The following is a 16,604-nucleotide window of genomic DNA, read 5'->3' as shown; positions in this document are numbered from 1 at the left end:
GGATTTTTCACAAACCCAAAAGTTGTACTTAAATGCTTATAAGTGATCTATAAAGCATTCAATGATCAATTAACCATTAATAAAACAACCAGTTACAACTTATAAACCCTTTATAAAGGGTGCCTTAATTAGAGAGAGTACTGCTGTGTAGTCTAGTAATTTATCATATTATTGTCTGTTTCAAGCCTACAGTCATTACATAGTGAAGTGCGTAATACATTTCCTTCTGAGATGTAATGGAGGACAATTACAAAGAGGGACAAAAAGAAAATCATTAGGTAGTATCTCAAAATCCTCTTCAATAAATGTACTTTGTTGCTTTCCTTTGCAGATAAAAAGACTCAGATAAATGATTTTCAAGCTTTGAGCTGGTTAAGATGTGAATTTTGAAGAATGAAGATCAAGAGGGAGTTGCTAACATTTTTCATACTATAAGTATTACATCAATTTGATACTGATTTGTTGTGGCCAAAAAAGTGGCTTTACTGTTTCCCAAGAAAAAAATGGGATAAATGAAGTTTAGGTGTGTTTAGAAATTGATCTAGCTTTTACATAATCAAGAGGAAAAGAAGGGAAGAGAAAAGAGAAGAAGAATAAAGGAGGGAAACAAAAACAGAATATGACTTTGGGCCACTTATTAAGAAAAGTGAGAGTCAGCCAAAGCCGAGCGGCTCAGAAGAAAGGAGAAACCGTGACACAGCAGACCTGTGTGACTCGCTGCTAATGAGGCAGCTGCTGGTTATAAATATGAATCATGGCGCTGGGCCCTTGTGTCTGAGGGGCCACCATGGGGGAAAAAAAGAAATGATTTATTAGAAGAAAGGCAAAGATCAGCAAAAGGAGGGTGTGAGAATGTTTTGTAGGAGAGATCAAAGTCCTATCTCACGGTTGTAAATGAGAAGCAGAGAGAGTGGAGGGAGATATCTTTATTTTCATCTCAGTAATGTAGCCTAATTTATATCTATTGGTGCCTCAGTGAGTCATGCATAGTAAAACTGGTTGATTAAGTGTGTCACCTGACTGATTAAAATCAATTAGAACTATAGTCAATCTGTGTTGGAGAGGGGTCTCAGTGCTTTATCCTTCATGTTCAAAGGATGCGGGTGAAAGCGCTGAAAGCTAGTAAGTGGACCTTTGAGCTTAGACTTTCTTTACGATCTTCATGCTCAAGTTTGGAGTGTTTTTGTGCAATATTGTCCTCATTGAACAAAGGCCGACTGTGTTGGTGGTTGGCATGGAGATCTCTGATGTGTTGCAGCTGACATGGTTAATGTCTTGTTGACTTCAGACACTGATTAACTTACACTGTTTAGCTGCTCAGCCTGCCACACACGCACACACACAGAAGAGAAAGCACCCAAATACACGCGTATCCAAAGCCTGACAAGCACGTACTGGATACCAGACACACACATAATGAGAGGCTGAGCAGAGGGGGTTTGGTTCTGGCTGGTATGGAGGTGACAGCCATGGTAATTTCCTGTGGCAGATCTCTGCGTGGTGAGTAGTGATGCAAAGGGAAACACTTGATTACAGCTTCACTGCTGCGAAAAAAAACGCTGTTGGATAAATAAAGACACAACAGCAACTACACCATAAAAGACTGTGTGGAAACAAAGAGCAGATTCATGTGTTTCTCTGATATGCTACTATGATGTTTCTGAACAGCAATAAATCCATTTCTGAGTGATTGTTTCTGAGTGTTTTGCTGCCACCTGTTGGACAGATTGTGAAAGTGACAGCAGTCCTATACCTCCCTCTTTCTTTCTCCATAATAATGTAAAACTATATGAACACAGCTTGTCGTTTTATGTTTTTTACATTTTAACACAATTATTATCTTATATTTTGAATTAAATTAATCAGCACACTAATTAAAAATACTTTAGGATTATTTTTGTAATTAATATTTAAGTTAAAATGTTAACATATTTGATTATAATTTATTTTTGTGTGCCTGTCTTAAATAAAACATGTAGTTTTTATTCGGCCACTGCATTTCTTCATATACTTCAGACGCAGCGTCTGATTGCTGCTGTAAAATCAGCTGCGGAAAGTGCTTCGACACGCGGATTGAGTGACAACATGAAGTCGAGCTCTCCTGCGAAGTTGTTCAGCGGGTGTAAAGTTACGAGCGGACAGGACACACCTCTAGAGGGAGTTCCCGGGGAGGCTGGAAACAGGAGCTGATCACTTCTCCTGCAGAAAAAGCTAGGAGTGCTTTCACTTGCAGCGAGCGGTCGTCCGAGTGCGTCTTTTCGGCAGCAGTAGCCGTGCCACGAGAGGAGAATGCCTGGGATGGGCAACTCTTTACGCGCGGCTGCCCTCCTGGCTTTCCTGGTTCTTTCTATTCTGGTGTCACTCTTGATTAGCAGCGTGCAGCAGTTTGGAGCTAGAGTATCTCACTTTTCCAATGCAACTGTTGGTGGTGATGAGGGGCAGCTTGCGTCGCTCCGCGGGGCGTTGATTTACCAACTGAACGAGAGGCGCAAAGAAATTATTCCGCTGCTTTTACCTGATGATGATGATGATGATGAAAACGGACTGTCCGGGGAGAGTCGACATTCTTTCCAACACGATCAAGCGCTAGACTCGACTTTGGATTACAGTCTGTGGAATGAGATCACGCATGGCTCCAGGAAAGCGCATATGGATGAAATGGACTGCGATTCTCTGGTGGACATGCAGGCGGTGGAGATCCTCGGGTCTGGATACACCAAACTGGTTGTCAAAGTGAATCTAGCCGGAGGTCAGCCCGTGGCGTTAAAACTCGTCAATGAGCAGGGGATAGACATGGGGAAGTGTGTGGAGGATTTTAAAGACCCTCAAGGCTGCCGTGAGCTAGTTTCTTACAAGTTGAAGAAAGAAATAGTCCTGTTGCAGAGGCTGCAGCATCCGAACGTCATAAAGGTAAAGTGCTCCCTCTGTCTGCCTTGTGTCAAGCATTTAAAGACTTTTAAAAAAGCTTTTTGTACACTAAAAACACTAAGGTTAATGTCCAAATGCCAAAGCAACATTATAGACAATATATTTAATTGCAAAGTTGTTGGAACGTAGGGCATTAACAGCTACTGCTCACTTTTGAACCCTGCTGGAATATTAAGATTTTCCATAATCCATGTAGCACTGCTCATATTTTCCTTTGTCTAACACACAGTGGGGCTGGTTGAAAGGCCTCATTGGCTCTGCAGGACCTTCCCGTTTAATTAGATTAAATTAAATTCACTGACCCTCTTCTGACCTTTGGGTCCAGTTTGGCAAGAGCAGACAATGTGCCTCTGTCCTCTCTACTATCCCTGGTTGCATATGAAACCCCCTGCTCTTATTCACTCAAACCATTACAGCTCAATTTAGGACTAGTTTGAAATAAGCAAGCAGATGGGTTTGTTTCTCACATCCAGCAGTCGTGTGACAGCGGTGTGTCCAGCAGCTCGAATCATTTGATAAGTGTCCAGAGCATGTTCCTCTGTAGGTTAATTCACTGTCACAAGTCTGAGCTGCAGAGAGCAAGGTTGGCAGAACATCACGTCCTCTTACTTCACCACTACTGTACGTTCAGAACTTTTAGAAACTTCAGCCTGTTGCTTTCTCTCATTTCTGCAGAGTTAAAATGCAAAAACAAACAGTAGCATCATTATAATAATAATTATTATTATTTTTATTATTATTATTATTATTATTATTATTTTACCATTGAACTAACCACAGTTATTCTTCACTCCACAGCTCAAAGGTCACTGTGCAGGAGATGCAGGAGGAAGAGGAGGAGAGGGAGGAAGAGTCACAGTCATTCTGGAGCAGGGAAATCCTCTCCAGATGATCCAGCTGCTCCAGAGTCCCTGGGAGGACAGATTCAGGGTAAGCAGCTGTTGATACGCATGCTCTGTCATTTATCCTTTACACTACACTACACACAGCCAGGCTGAAAGACTCTCGCAACCATTTTGCACGTAATGCGTGTGCGAGCCCTAGCTCCTGTTGGCAGGAGAGATGAAAGATGAGGGAGGCGGACATTTGAAACTCCTGGAGGTCCGACATCTGTCCCTCAGTGTATTTGATCAGGCCGTGGTTGGAATGGAGATGGGTCCTGGAGTTAATCCACTGCAGGCTAGGAATGTCATCTCATCCTCTCTCACACACACACACACACACACACACACACACACACACACACACAGCTTTAGTCAACCCCCATCGCAGGTATGCTCACAGTGGGAGTCAACAGAGGCTGAATTTACACTCCAGGGATCCAAGTGTGTGTGTGTGTGTGTGTGTGTGTGTGTGTGTGTGTGTGTGTCTTCATGCATGGATGTGTTTGAAAGAGAAAGAAAGAATGGTTGGAAGAGGGGAAAAAATGTCAGAGCACGCTTGCCTTGTTTTTGGATTAGCTAAAGTAACATCACAGTCTGCGAGTATCATCTCAGCTGTGGGCCTCATTTTGCTGCATCACCCAAATAGCCGTTCATAATACCCCCCTCGAGCTGCTCAGCCCCTTTCAGCTACGTTGCATCTGCGCAGGCTACAGTAATCCCGAGGTGTTTGGTTTCACCCAGCCCTGTTATTACAGAGCTTCGATCCCACCAAGTGACGTCCAAGAGACTCGGAGCATTACCTAACGCTGCAGCTATGTTTGTAGTGTGACAGGATCATTTCATGCTCTGTCAGTGCGTGGCTAATGCCTTTATTTTTCCTTTAGTAGTCTACTTATTTTCTCTTTCTGTTTTATTATAGGATTTAAAGAGTATAATAATAACAGTCTCAGGAAATGGCTTTCAAATGTGGTTGGTGAAAACATCTTAAAAGCAAATAACACTGTTTTTGCGAGACTGCAGGTTTTTATATTTTGCCATTTTTAGTGCATCTTAATTACAGCGTCCAGCATGTCACCTTTTCAGGAAAAAACAAGTCAATTTTTAGCTTGGCCACCAAGAATTGTTTGGTTATTCCGACATTTTTTAAAGGTTATTATTTGATGAGAAGTGGCTGATGTTGGAAGGGGTCAAGTAATCCACTTTTTGTAATTTAATTTCTGTTAAAACACAAAAACTAAACCCAGTTTTGGAGCTACAAGTAGGGCTGCAACTAACAACTATTTTCATTATTGATTAATCTGACTTTTTTGGATTAATTGTCATTTAATCTAGATCTTAAATGATTAATCAATTATTCAATCAACAGAAAATTAGTAACAATTTTGATAATCAAATAATCATTTAAATAATTTTGTAAGCAAAAATGTGGGGAAAAAATTCACCGATTCCAAGTTTTCCAATTAGAATTTTTGCATTTTTGCTTTATAAATGACTTAAATGATGAATCATCAATTATCATAATTGTTGTTGATTACAAGGACAGCATGTTAGTCTTTAACTACATTTCTGTGCACTTAAACAAAGAGTCATCAATCCAGCTGATCCAGTTTTGGCATGTCTGATCTCTTCCCAGGTGTGTCTGGACCTCGTCAGACTCCTCCACTTCCTCTCCCAGTCTCCTCTGGGCTCCGTGGCTCTGCTGGATTTCCAGCCCCGGCAGTTTGTCACCGTGTCTGGCGAGCTGAAGCTCACAGACCTGGATGACGCCAGCGCTGAGGAGACCCCCTGTCGTATAGACGCAGACTGCACCCTCCAGTTTCCACACAGAAATTTCACTCTGCCATGCTCGGGCCGGGGAGTGTGTGAGGGCCTGAGCGAGAAGAGGAACATTTACAACGCCTATAGGTAAGAAAAGCGACAGTTTTACTACATGATAGATGTGGGATTGATGGATAGAGCAGCAGCTACATGGATGATTGCTTAAATATAGGCCCAGCTGACACCTAAAATGTTGTTGATAGTAAAGACATACAGCTGCAAATTTGCAGTTTGATGGAGGAGGTGTGATGAATAAATTGGTAGTTTCAGTGGAAAAAAGGAGTCTTTTCTGTTTAAAAAGCCCTCAGATTTTTGACAGTTTTATGGACTGTATTTGTTTTAACACCAGTGTGAGACAAGTCATGTTCTGTGGGAACTATGTGATGGGGCATGTCTGTCTTTCTGTCTGTCTGAATGAGTTGTCTTTGCCCGGCCCCAGGTATTTTTTCACCTACCTGCTGCCTCACCAGGCCCCGCCCGGCCTCACACACCTGGTAGACCACATCATGAACTCCACAGGTGAGGACGAGAGACATCTTGACATGACACAACTTTAACTATTGAAGATCAGAAAGCAAATCATTCCATCATTGTAGTCGTGTAATGACATGCCTCGGTCTAAGTGCTTCTTTTAATGAGCTTGACAAGATGCTTCATGACATGTAACATGGCAGTGAACACAATTTGTTATCTGGTGAGATCACACGACTGGGATTAGGCAAGGCAAGCATAATGAGGAAACTAAATCATCCATATTGAATGAGTAAGACTTTATGCCTGTAGATCTTTTACCAGATTGAATGCATTGTGTGTGTCTAGGGGAGCTGAAAGCTGACATCAATCAAACGCTGGAGGCCTTTGAAAACATCCTCCTCCTCTACAAGTCTGGCCTGCACCTGGACAACCTCCCTCCATCAATAATCAGAGGTAAGAGCTCGTGGGATTTTATAAAGTACAGTGGGCCCTCTTGTAGACTTTTTTTTTCTTGGAGAGAATGCTTGGCTTTTTTGATCCCCCTTTTAGAGAAACCGCTAGACAGTCTACACCTCTGTTATCATTTAGTATCTTTTAAAAAAATGAATAGGGGGGGTGTTTCTCCCACTCAGGCTGTTTTGACAGGTTTATTAGGCAGCTGGAATAAGAGGACAAGACCAACAAAGTGGGATTAATCCTGCATGTCTCTGGCTCAGAAAGCACAGTCGGCGTTCAACAAACAGTGCTGGGATTACATCGACTTATTCTTTACTTAAGAATTGTTCTGTTTAGTTCTTTTGCCTTTCAGGGTAGTCATATAGAGATATTTTTGCAAACTTTTCGTCTCACATTTGTATTCCTTCAGTATAAGCAGTGAAAGTCCTTCACTTTTCTTCTCTTCAACTTTCCTCCCCTCACTCCACTGCAGCCCCCTCACCCCTCCCACCGTTCCTCTCAGCTCTATGAAATATTAATAACAGAATGACTGGCTGCGTTCCTGTGGTGAGATTTTCCGTCCCCCCAGATGCTGGACTGTTTATATAGCAGCGCTTTGTGAATTTAATCACAGATTCAGGGTGAAGAGGCCTGGGCGCTGAGGCTGACACCAGGAGGGAATGTTTTAGCTTAACAAGGAGGTGCCATTGAGTCAACCCTGCTGCTGCTAAGTGTGTGTGTGATAAGACCGAAAAAAATGTGTGTATATTATTTCACCATATTGTGGGTTTTGTTGAAACAGAGGTCGTTTTTGGGTGGAGGACAAGCCTGTTAACGTGTTTAGTTTAATTTAACTTAGTGAACTCAGCTAAGATAAAGTAGACTATCTTATAGTTTGACATATTGGGAAATATGCTTATGCACTCCCTTTCTTGCAGAGAGTAAAATGAGAAGATTACCACTCTCATACAGTAACGCTATCTGTCCGGTAAATATACAGCTAGCAGCCGGTTAGCTTAATTTATCATACAGACTGGAAACGGGGGGAGCAGCTAGCCTGGCTCTGTCCAAAGGTAAAAAATCTGCCTACCAGCACCTCTAAAGATATAATTAGCACGTTATATCTTGTTCGTTGAAGATTCTTTGTTTAAAGTATCTGCTGGTTGACAACAAGTCTTTAGGAAGTTACTGCTACTAGCCAAGATATAATCCAGCACATAACCCCCTGTAAAACTGCAAATTGTCGTTTTTACACTTCACATTTTGTATGGATTAAACAAACGAGATGTAAGGTGTTAATTAGAGAGTTTTAGAGGTGTTGGTAGGTGGACTTATTAACTGTTAGACAGAGCCAGGCTACCTGTTTCCTTCTGTTTCGAGTCTTTGTGCAAAGCTAAGCTAACCAGCTGCTGGCGTTAGCTTCATATTAATGTACAGAAATGAGAGAGGTATTGATCTTCTCATCTAATTTCGCCAAGAATGCAAACAAACGTATTTCCCAAATTCTTGATTCGAACTGTTGCTTTAAATGATTAAACAACCAGAAGAGAAAAACAAAAAATCAAAGATTGTGCAATTGTGTATTTAAAAACATTAAAAACTTGTCAAAAGAGAAAAAATAAGAGAATTGCAGCCAAAGACACAATTAAGCTTGATAAAAGAAACCAACAGCTCAAAGACGAACACAATGTAATTGTGTGTGTGTGTGCATGTGTGCCTGAGAGAGAGAGAGAGAGAGAGAGAGAGAGAGAGAGAGAGAGAAAGATATCATCAAGTCTTAATTTGAAATTGCTGACAGATGGAGATTCATTGGTAATGTGGATGTAACTTTTCCACAGCTGAGATCATCTGTGATTTGATGGAGGCCAGAATCTGGTAAAGACATAGTTACTTAAAATGGCTGTTGCTGCAAGTATGAATTTAGTTGCGTACTAAAAGGCAAAGAGTGAATTCATTTAGGTCCTGAGCACTGTCATAAATATGTTTGATATTCTTTATATTAATATGAAAGGAAGCCTGTTTTCCCCTCCTTCATGTTAAACACAAAGAGCTTATATTCATATGTCGCTGTCTCCTCAACAGCTGAGGCTTTAGCTCCCCAAAAGGCCTCATTTTTTCTCTCCCCTGAGAAGGATCCTCGAAACACTCCTTCTCCTTGTTCCCTTTTCTCAGGCCCAGAAGGCAGATCCTCGTGTCTTTTTCCTCTTAACAATACCCCCACACACACCGGCTCCTGCCATTTAGGAAGGTTAACAGTTTGTAACAGTGTGCCTCCTCCGTACGGACTCACAGACGAGGCTTTTGTCCTGTTCTGGTGTGTGTGTGTGTGTGAGAGAGAGAGAGAGAGTGTGTGTGAGCAGGCATATGTGTGCATGCTTCTTTCTCATGGCTCCTGCTAATGTGTAGCAGATGATTTAAGGCCAGATCCACAAGATGTCTGACTGAAAGAGTTATAATGATGAATGTAACGCAAATGTTGGGCAGGAGTGAGGTGAAGTAATTTTTCAGTGCAGCGCAACAGTTTGTAAAACGGAGAATCATCTCCATTTTGACAAAGACTGTAATAGATGTCATTGCTGAAAACAATTGTCAATGAATTGCTTAGTAGATCAGCAGAAAAAGAATTAGGAAGTATTCTGATAATCTGTTAACTGTTTAAGTAATTTTTTCAAGCAAAAATGTCAAACATTTTGTGGTTCAATCATGTGAAAATGAATGAAATGTCTTTGGGTTTTGGACTGAAGGTTGGACAAAACAAGGAATTCGAAGATGTCATCTTGGACACTGGGAAGTTATGATTATGAACAATTTAGATTTTTCACTTTCAAACGATTATGAAAAGAATTGGCAGATGAATTGTTAATGAAATAATTGTTAGTTGCAACTTGCAGCCCTATTTGTCATAAAAGCTGGCAGAGATGAAAATGAGGATCTAAAGCTTTTTTTTTGGTTTCTTGTGAACATGTACATGCCCATATTTTTTTTCCTCTAAGCAATATATGTACATTCTCAAAGGATAAGTCTATGTACAGTGTATGACGATTTTTTTATCATGATAATACACAACATTTCTTTGTTAATATGTTCGCACCAACCGGTTCCTTCTGTTGCTACTACTGCCAGCAAATGGACATTATAGTCAACGTAAAACAGCTGAATTATAAGTTAATGTATCTTTTACCTTCTTAAACCTGTCAATCATAACCACATTAGGAATCCCTTTTGAGTCTGTAAGAGCTCTGTAGTTGCATAACAAAGACGCTGTATCTTCACCTTCAGCCTGTTTTCTTTGTTGTTCTTCTTCATGTTCTTATTTGTATTCTCTTCATTCGATGCTGCACAGTATCGGTTTCTCCTCAGGGATCATTAAACTTTCATCTAACCCTCAGAGAGCGCTTCAAAATCTTTCAGTAGCCTCATGTATTGAAGTGGCATCTCCTCTTCTGTGGTTAGATTACACCGTGATGCGAGGCATGGGGACCTCTGGGAATGTGGAGTACCGCTGCTGGCCGTCCTACAGCCAGCAGGGCTGCGTGCTGTCGGTCCACAGCGCCAGAGAGGCAGCGTACATCTGTAACTCCCATTCTCAGTGCAACAGCTTCACTCTGACTGGACAGAAGACGTGGACGGGTTAGTAAAGACACAAAAGAACGCCTCCTTTCTTTTCTTCTGTCTGGAAGTATGTTAAAATGTTGTATTTTTGTCACATTGCTGTTCTTATATATGTTTTTCCAGCTCACTTTAGTCTGCAAACTCATTACATGAATTAAATCAGCCTCATGCACAAATACCGAAAATGTCTCTATAATAAGCATTTATAATTACCCAGTAAATCATGCCTGGCACATGACTAGGACTGCTGAGTAAACATACTCAGCCGCTACTCCTTTAATCTTCTCATGAAGCTTTTGAATGTTGAAATGTATACAGTTATTAAGGATATCAAGTCAAAACATGTTACTTCATTGATGTTACAGATGTGTTTAACATGGCTCTTTTCCTCTCGTTTTTTTTTTTCCCTGCGTGCTTTGCAGGTCGCCTCCTGGCCTCTTTCAGGAGCAGCTTCAGTCATCTGGTACCTGATGGGACGTCAGAGGTGTACATGAAGAAAACCAAAGCTCCTGAAACTTCCACAGTGTGACGCAAACAACAAACAGAACAATCGCGTTTCAGTCAAGTCAGAGTCATTACGGAGCGAGATGAGAGATAACACGCAGTCAGCGATGTGAAGCAAAACAAAATGTTGCGCTTAAGATAAGAACTGTGTCCTCCTCGTGAACATGTTGAATGTGGATTTTGCAGGAGGGAGCGTAGAGGCTGGGCTGAGGAGGAGGCATTTGAAGTGAGGCAAGTGAATGTGATGTATTTATAGGGCTTCTGCTCAGTGACTGTTTGATCTGCCTGCCAGCTCACTGCCTCTGCCAACTACTATTTAAAGGGATTTCCCTTCAGGTACAATTAAGGAGGGGAGAGCCTTGTGCCCTCAACATGTTTTTTTTTTTTTCTACCTTGTCTTTATTTGCCATGTGTGTTGGCTTTCGTTTGTGAGGCCGGGTCCCCATAGTAGGAGTTTTAAGCCAAAGAGGTAATAAGAACAGCCGCTGCAGCTCAGCATTTGAAGCCTGAGGACGAGAAAAGAAAACAAGCTCTTATACAAATACACTTTGATGTTAATGCGCTGAGGTTGCGGCTGTTTTTTCATGGTTCCCTGGCTTAGCTGTGCTATGGTATGAGATGGCAACAACCATGTAAGCATTTACACATTAACAATGAGCAAAGATGATTAAAACCATTCCAGAGCAGTCTGTTTTTACATACTTTTGTAAATTTAGTTTATAGTGCTTAGTTTGTAAATATTTATATGATCGAATGAAATGTAATTGTTCTTACATGATTGTGCATTATAGCTTACATGCACCTTGTGGGTGAAACTTTTATTTTCAATGAAAAATTATTCACTTTAGTGTTTTTTTATACTTCACTTATTGTAATTGTACAGTTTTACAATTTTGTAATTATATAAATGTATTGTTTCTACTCTTTGCTGTTGTGGTCATTTGCATCTTTATTGTATTAAGTCTAACTATAACTAACAGCCTGTTTATTTCTCATTAGCACCTCTGTGTGTGTGTGTGTGTGTGTGTGTGTGTGTGTGTGTCAGTGGGGGAGGTAAAAAATGCATGTGTATACTGACCTGGTTTTGTGTGTGTTTTAAATCCTTTATCTGCTCGCGTGCCCCACATCTACAATCTGTAGCCTATCTGAATGGGTGAGACTGCAAACCTACAGAGCTCCACAGAGTTTGCACAATACCAGAGGAATGCATTCAAATGCCCTGTCCTGCTGGGCTCATTATGAGCCTTAATTAATACATGTAAATTAGCTTACTTACTGGCCCTTTCTCATGGTGAGAGAGGGGGCATTACTGTAAGACAAAGGCAGTCATCAGGACAATCAGAGCTCAATCTGCGGTTTGCACACGAATGGGCTTGCCATCTGTGCCTGGCAGGAGGAACTGGGTGAGGTTGAGATAAGGGCAGAACTGCAGGGTGGCAGGCTGAAGGATTTGTAAAGTCAGGACTTGTCGCAGCCACAGAGTCTCTGGTGGGAGAGAAAGAGCAGACCGAATACCAGTGATGTCCTGATATGAGTCAGAGACTTTTGTAACCTGTCATCCCCCACTCTTCACATATTTTGCTGTTGCTGGTAAAAAGTAAAAAAAATCAAAGACTTTAATCTTAATGTTTAAAAAATCTGTATAAATATATTAAGAATCATTATATAAACATAACATGATGTTGAAATTACTAATTTTATTGAAAAAGCACAAAATAATGTTAAAATATATTTTTATTGCAGAAAGAAAACAAGGATCCCAAACGAAAGTACAAAAAACCTCCAGATATCTTTGAATTTGGTGATTCCTTTGCCATTCAGCCATACCACTACCACTGACTTGAAAGAGCGTGCCCTTTCTTCAAATTACACTTTTATGGCTGAGACACCGGGGGAGGCCTGAGGGTCCTCTTTGCCTCCCGTTGGCCCCTTGTTGTCTGGACAAAGCTGGCTGATTAGAGTCTGATTATGGAGATAAGGAGTCTGACTCAGATTAGATAAAACCAAACCAACTCACTGGACCAACACAGCAGAACTGACTAGAAGGACTGGTTGGGAAATAATTCCCCACAAGAGTGTGTGTTTTACCTGTGCTACAGTAAATAGACTTAAAACATGACAGAGAACTGCAGATAGCCCCAAAAAACCTGAGCACAAAAATCAACATTGGATTACTTAAAGGAATAGTTTGGGAAACATGCTTATTTGCTTTCTTACCGAGAGAGATAGATGAGAAGATTGATACCACTCTCATATCTGCTACCACAAGCAGTCGATTGCTTAGTCGATGAGCTTAGCTTAGCACAATGGCTGAAAATAGCTAGTTGGTTTAGTTTACTTTAGTTTTAGTTTTTTACACAGTTATAGCACAGTTTTGGGAAAAACGTTTATTCATCTCATACAGTATCCAGTTAGCTTAATTTAACATAAAGACTGGAAACGGGGGAAACAACTAGCATGGCTCTGCCCAAAGGTATTGTCGTTTTAGAAGGAAGTTAATGCCCTGCCCATAAAATGGTGAATTGACGTTTACACTTTAGTTTTTGAATGAGTTAAACAAACAAGATATTACCTCAGTGAGCTTTAGAGGTGCTGGTAGGTGGATTTTGCTACTTTTGGACAGAGCCAGACTAGCTGTTTTGCCCTCTTTCCAGTGTTTGTTCTAAGGTAAGGTACGCTAACCAGCTGTTGAGAGTGGTATCAATCTTCTCATCTAACTCTCTGTAAGAAAGCGAATAAGCGTGTTTCCAACATGCATGTTACACAGATGCAAGAATTTGGAAAAGCAACAGAAGTAGCTAGCTGATAGATGAATTAAGATTGACTTAAAAGTGGCCAATTCAGTAAACTGGTCACAATATAACTTTTAAAGCATTTATTCATAGCATAATGGTAATACAGAGCCCACCCCTCGAATATCTTATTGAAACTTACAGCTGCGGTTCATCCTCCTCCACGTCAGCTCGGAGAAGAAAATGTCTGGCGTCTGACTGGGTTTTTCTTGGCACTCACTGTAAAAGAGCTAATGGATGTTCTGGCTTCGTCTGTAGCTTGCACATGTTGTTTTATGCTCAAATGTTTTGAAACACATCACTAATGCAAAGCGGTGATAGATTCAGTTGAATGTAGTGTATATTCACAGCACAACAATGCGTCTTTCTTCATGTACAGCTTTGCTGGAGAGCCTGGGGTTGGTGAATCAGCACAATGTTCTGCGGTTATTCCAGAGGAGGTCTTCACGGCATAGTTTTTGTATTCTCAGTTGAGTCTGAAAGTATTCCCTTTCTTCCTCCTGACTTTGTTTATTTAGCTGGAAATATGTGTGGAGGTTTGAAGGTTGAGCCGCTCCGAGCTTTGTTTGTTTGTTTTGATATGAAAGTCATTTTTTGTTTATGGATGTTTTCATATTTGCATTGTGGTGAAACGATCATGTGGTACTGCTGTCCACATGTTCATGTGTGGTACACTGTTCCTCTGTTTTTAACCATGTAATTGACAAGTTGCTCTTTTCTAAAGGTTCAGGGAATGAGCGGGGGAGGAGAAAGATTGTTTTTTTACTCAGCTCCATACCCCTCCATTTCTGTTTTTTTAAGTTTCCAGTTTCACCCGACTTGTTTCCGTCGGGTTTTATTCATGACCTCCATCTGGAAATAATATATGTTCATGAAAACAAGCCATCAGCAAATTTTAGGGAAGAGTTGTGTGTGTGTGTGCGCAAGTGCAGGGAGGGGGACATTAGGGCCTCTTCTGTAGGGTTCAGGCTCCACCAATGTAACACTGTTAGTGCAGTGAGAAAGACATGTATGACTAAGTTCAGAACCAAAGCCTCCATCAGCATCTCTTAAAATCCTGCTGCAATGCATTTGTGGTCTGGCTAAAGTCTTTGATTCAAATGCAAAGTTAGTCATCAAATGTAAGAAACCGCAGCTGCTGGGAGAAATTACGTGTCAGGCAGGTCTTTGGCAAAATGTCTGACCTTGGCTCAGCCTAAAAATATGCATTAACTCAGTGAAAGCCTGCATAGTTCTGCAGGAAAGAAGATCTGGCTTGTGTTTGAGTTGCTCACAGCAGCGTATGCGGCCTGTGACGGGAGAGATAGAGCAGATATTCACTCGACTCCAGGCTCACAGAACACCTCTGTGCTTGTCTGCCGCCTTGGCTGCGGTACACAGGAGACTGGCCGGTCACACCTGAGAGCCTCTGAAGAGTAGCCAGACATTTAGCAGGCCTGTCCCGAGCACAGAGGCGTTTTAGTTTGAAGGGCACTGTCTGTATATCTAACTGTCTAACTAACTATTTGTCTGTCTGCCTGGAGCAGATACAATCTCTTTTAGAGCCATAATGGCTTTAGCAGGCCCTGAAGGAGAGAGCAAGTAGGTGTGTGTGAGGAGAGGTTTTTCGTTTCTGCCTGTGTCGATGTGGGGCTGGATCATGTTTTAAAAGCCCTGAAGTTAACCCCAGTCAAAAGGTTTATGCCGACCACTAAAGCCACAGAGGCATCTTGAAAGGTGTAATAGCTCAGAGTTGTATCCAGTGACATCTCCATGGACCCACTGCATAGTTTCCTGGTGTATGGCAAAACTGATTAGTACAGTACTATACAATGCCTCAAAATGGAGCACTGAAATAAAATTTAAAAAACAGATTCAGAGCCAGCTTTTTTTTTTTAAACCTGAAATTGTTTATTTATTTCATGGTTTATCTTCACTGAATGTCTGCTGTTAAGACAAAACCCTTTTTTGGTTATGAGATCCCCACATGTTCTGCTGCCGGCCTGCATTCCCTCCCTCTACATCACAGCAGCAGTCTGGGTCATTTTTCTTTTGAAGCTCCCCCTCTCCCCCCACCTTTCTTCTTCACCAGTCCATCCATCATACAGAGTCTCTGGAACCTCCTTTCACCCCACCCGTCCTCCTCTGTTGCTGCCACTGCCCTCCCTCTCTGTTTGGCTCCTTTAGGCCAAAACCTCCATAGGTTTACTATTAATTTAGGCCTCTGCCGCTGCTGTTAAATTGTTCCACTCCATACATAACTTCAACCTTCCATCAGTGTCCTCCTCCTGCCAGTCTTCCACTGCTCCCTTCTTCTTCCAAGTCACAGCCCACAACTGCTGTGAAGCATCTGGAGTTTCCCCCGTCTTTCAACTGGCTGAGACCTGAGGGCAGGGCTGCTGAGGATCAGGAACTGTGGTGTGTGTGTGTGTGTGTGTGTGTGTGTGTGTGTGTGTGTGTGTGTGTGTGTGTTGCTGACTAAAACTGCTGTTCAAATTAAAGTGCCTGCCTTTTGTTGCGTGCTCTGGAATCCTCTCCGTCACACCTCGGTCGTTTCTCAGCGGGGGGACTACTGCCCCCAGCCAGAGGACGACTTCCTTCTTTACAGTTAATCCTCTACCAGAAATATACCATGGCCCCCCTCTGGGTCACAGAATTATACACAAATTAAATGAATTCCTGCATTCAGGACTTTTAATTCGATTAAGGTTTTCTAATTTCTTCAAACACACAAACAAGTTTAGCCTTTATTTTGTTCATAAAATGTGACCATTTCTTTTCATACATAATTAACATTCTCCTCACATTAATGTTGTTAATCCAAAACTTTCACTACTGACCTTTTTTTTTCTCATGACAGCTATGCAAATGTATAAACCTGGGAGATGAGGAAGAAACCCCTTTATCACGATCAAAAAGCACTTTACTTCTTTCCTCAGCTATTTGCTGCACAATTTATTCACATTTTTGTATATAAATATACAGCATGTTACTTGAAATTATGAAGATGTGTATGATCGATGTGTTTATTTTGGCATTTTATATCAGATGTCTTGCTGTATTTTTCATGTCTGATACAGTATACAGCAGCGTCTTGTATCCCATGTGGAATGGGCCAAAATATTTGGAAATACACATTAACCAAGGAAGTAACTAACTATAAATGGAAATAGTAACT

General features: G+C 41.3%; 1 protein-coding gene across 1 annotated transcript; it reads left to right on the top strand.

Annotated features, from left to right (window-relative positions):
- The first annotated feature begins 2,052 nt into the window (after window positions 1-2,052).
- On the top strand, window positions 2,053-11,576 carry pkdccb (protein kinase domain containing, cytoplasmic b). Its single transcript, XM_044166020.1, has 7 exons — window positions 2,053-2,910; window positions 3,727-3,858; window positions 5,446-5,717; window positions 6,070-6,149; window positions 6,450-6,557; window positions 9,993-10,169; window positions 10,574-11,576. The coding sequence occupies exons 1-7, from the start codon at window positions 2,290-2,292 to the stop codon at window positions 10,678-10,680; spliced, it is 1,497 nt and encodes a 498-aa protein (XP_044021955.1). The 5' UTR covers window positions 2,053-2,289; the 3' UTR covers window positions 10,681-11,576.
- The last annotated feature ends 5,028 nt before the right edge of the window (window positions 11,577-16,604 follow it).

This window comes from Siniperca chuatsi, linkage group LG15, assembly GCF_020085105.1.
Source record: "Siniperca chuatsi isolate FFG_IHB_CAS linkage group LG15, ASM2008510v1, whole genome shotgun sequence".
Taxonomy (NCBI): Eukaryota; Metazoa; Chordata; class Actinopteri; order Centrarchiformes; family Sinipercidae; genus Siniperca; species Siniperca chuatsi.
Note: the sequence above shows the minus strand (reverse complement) of the source record. Positions and strands in the feature narration are given on the sequence as shown.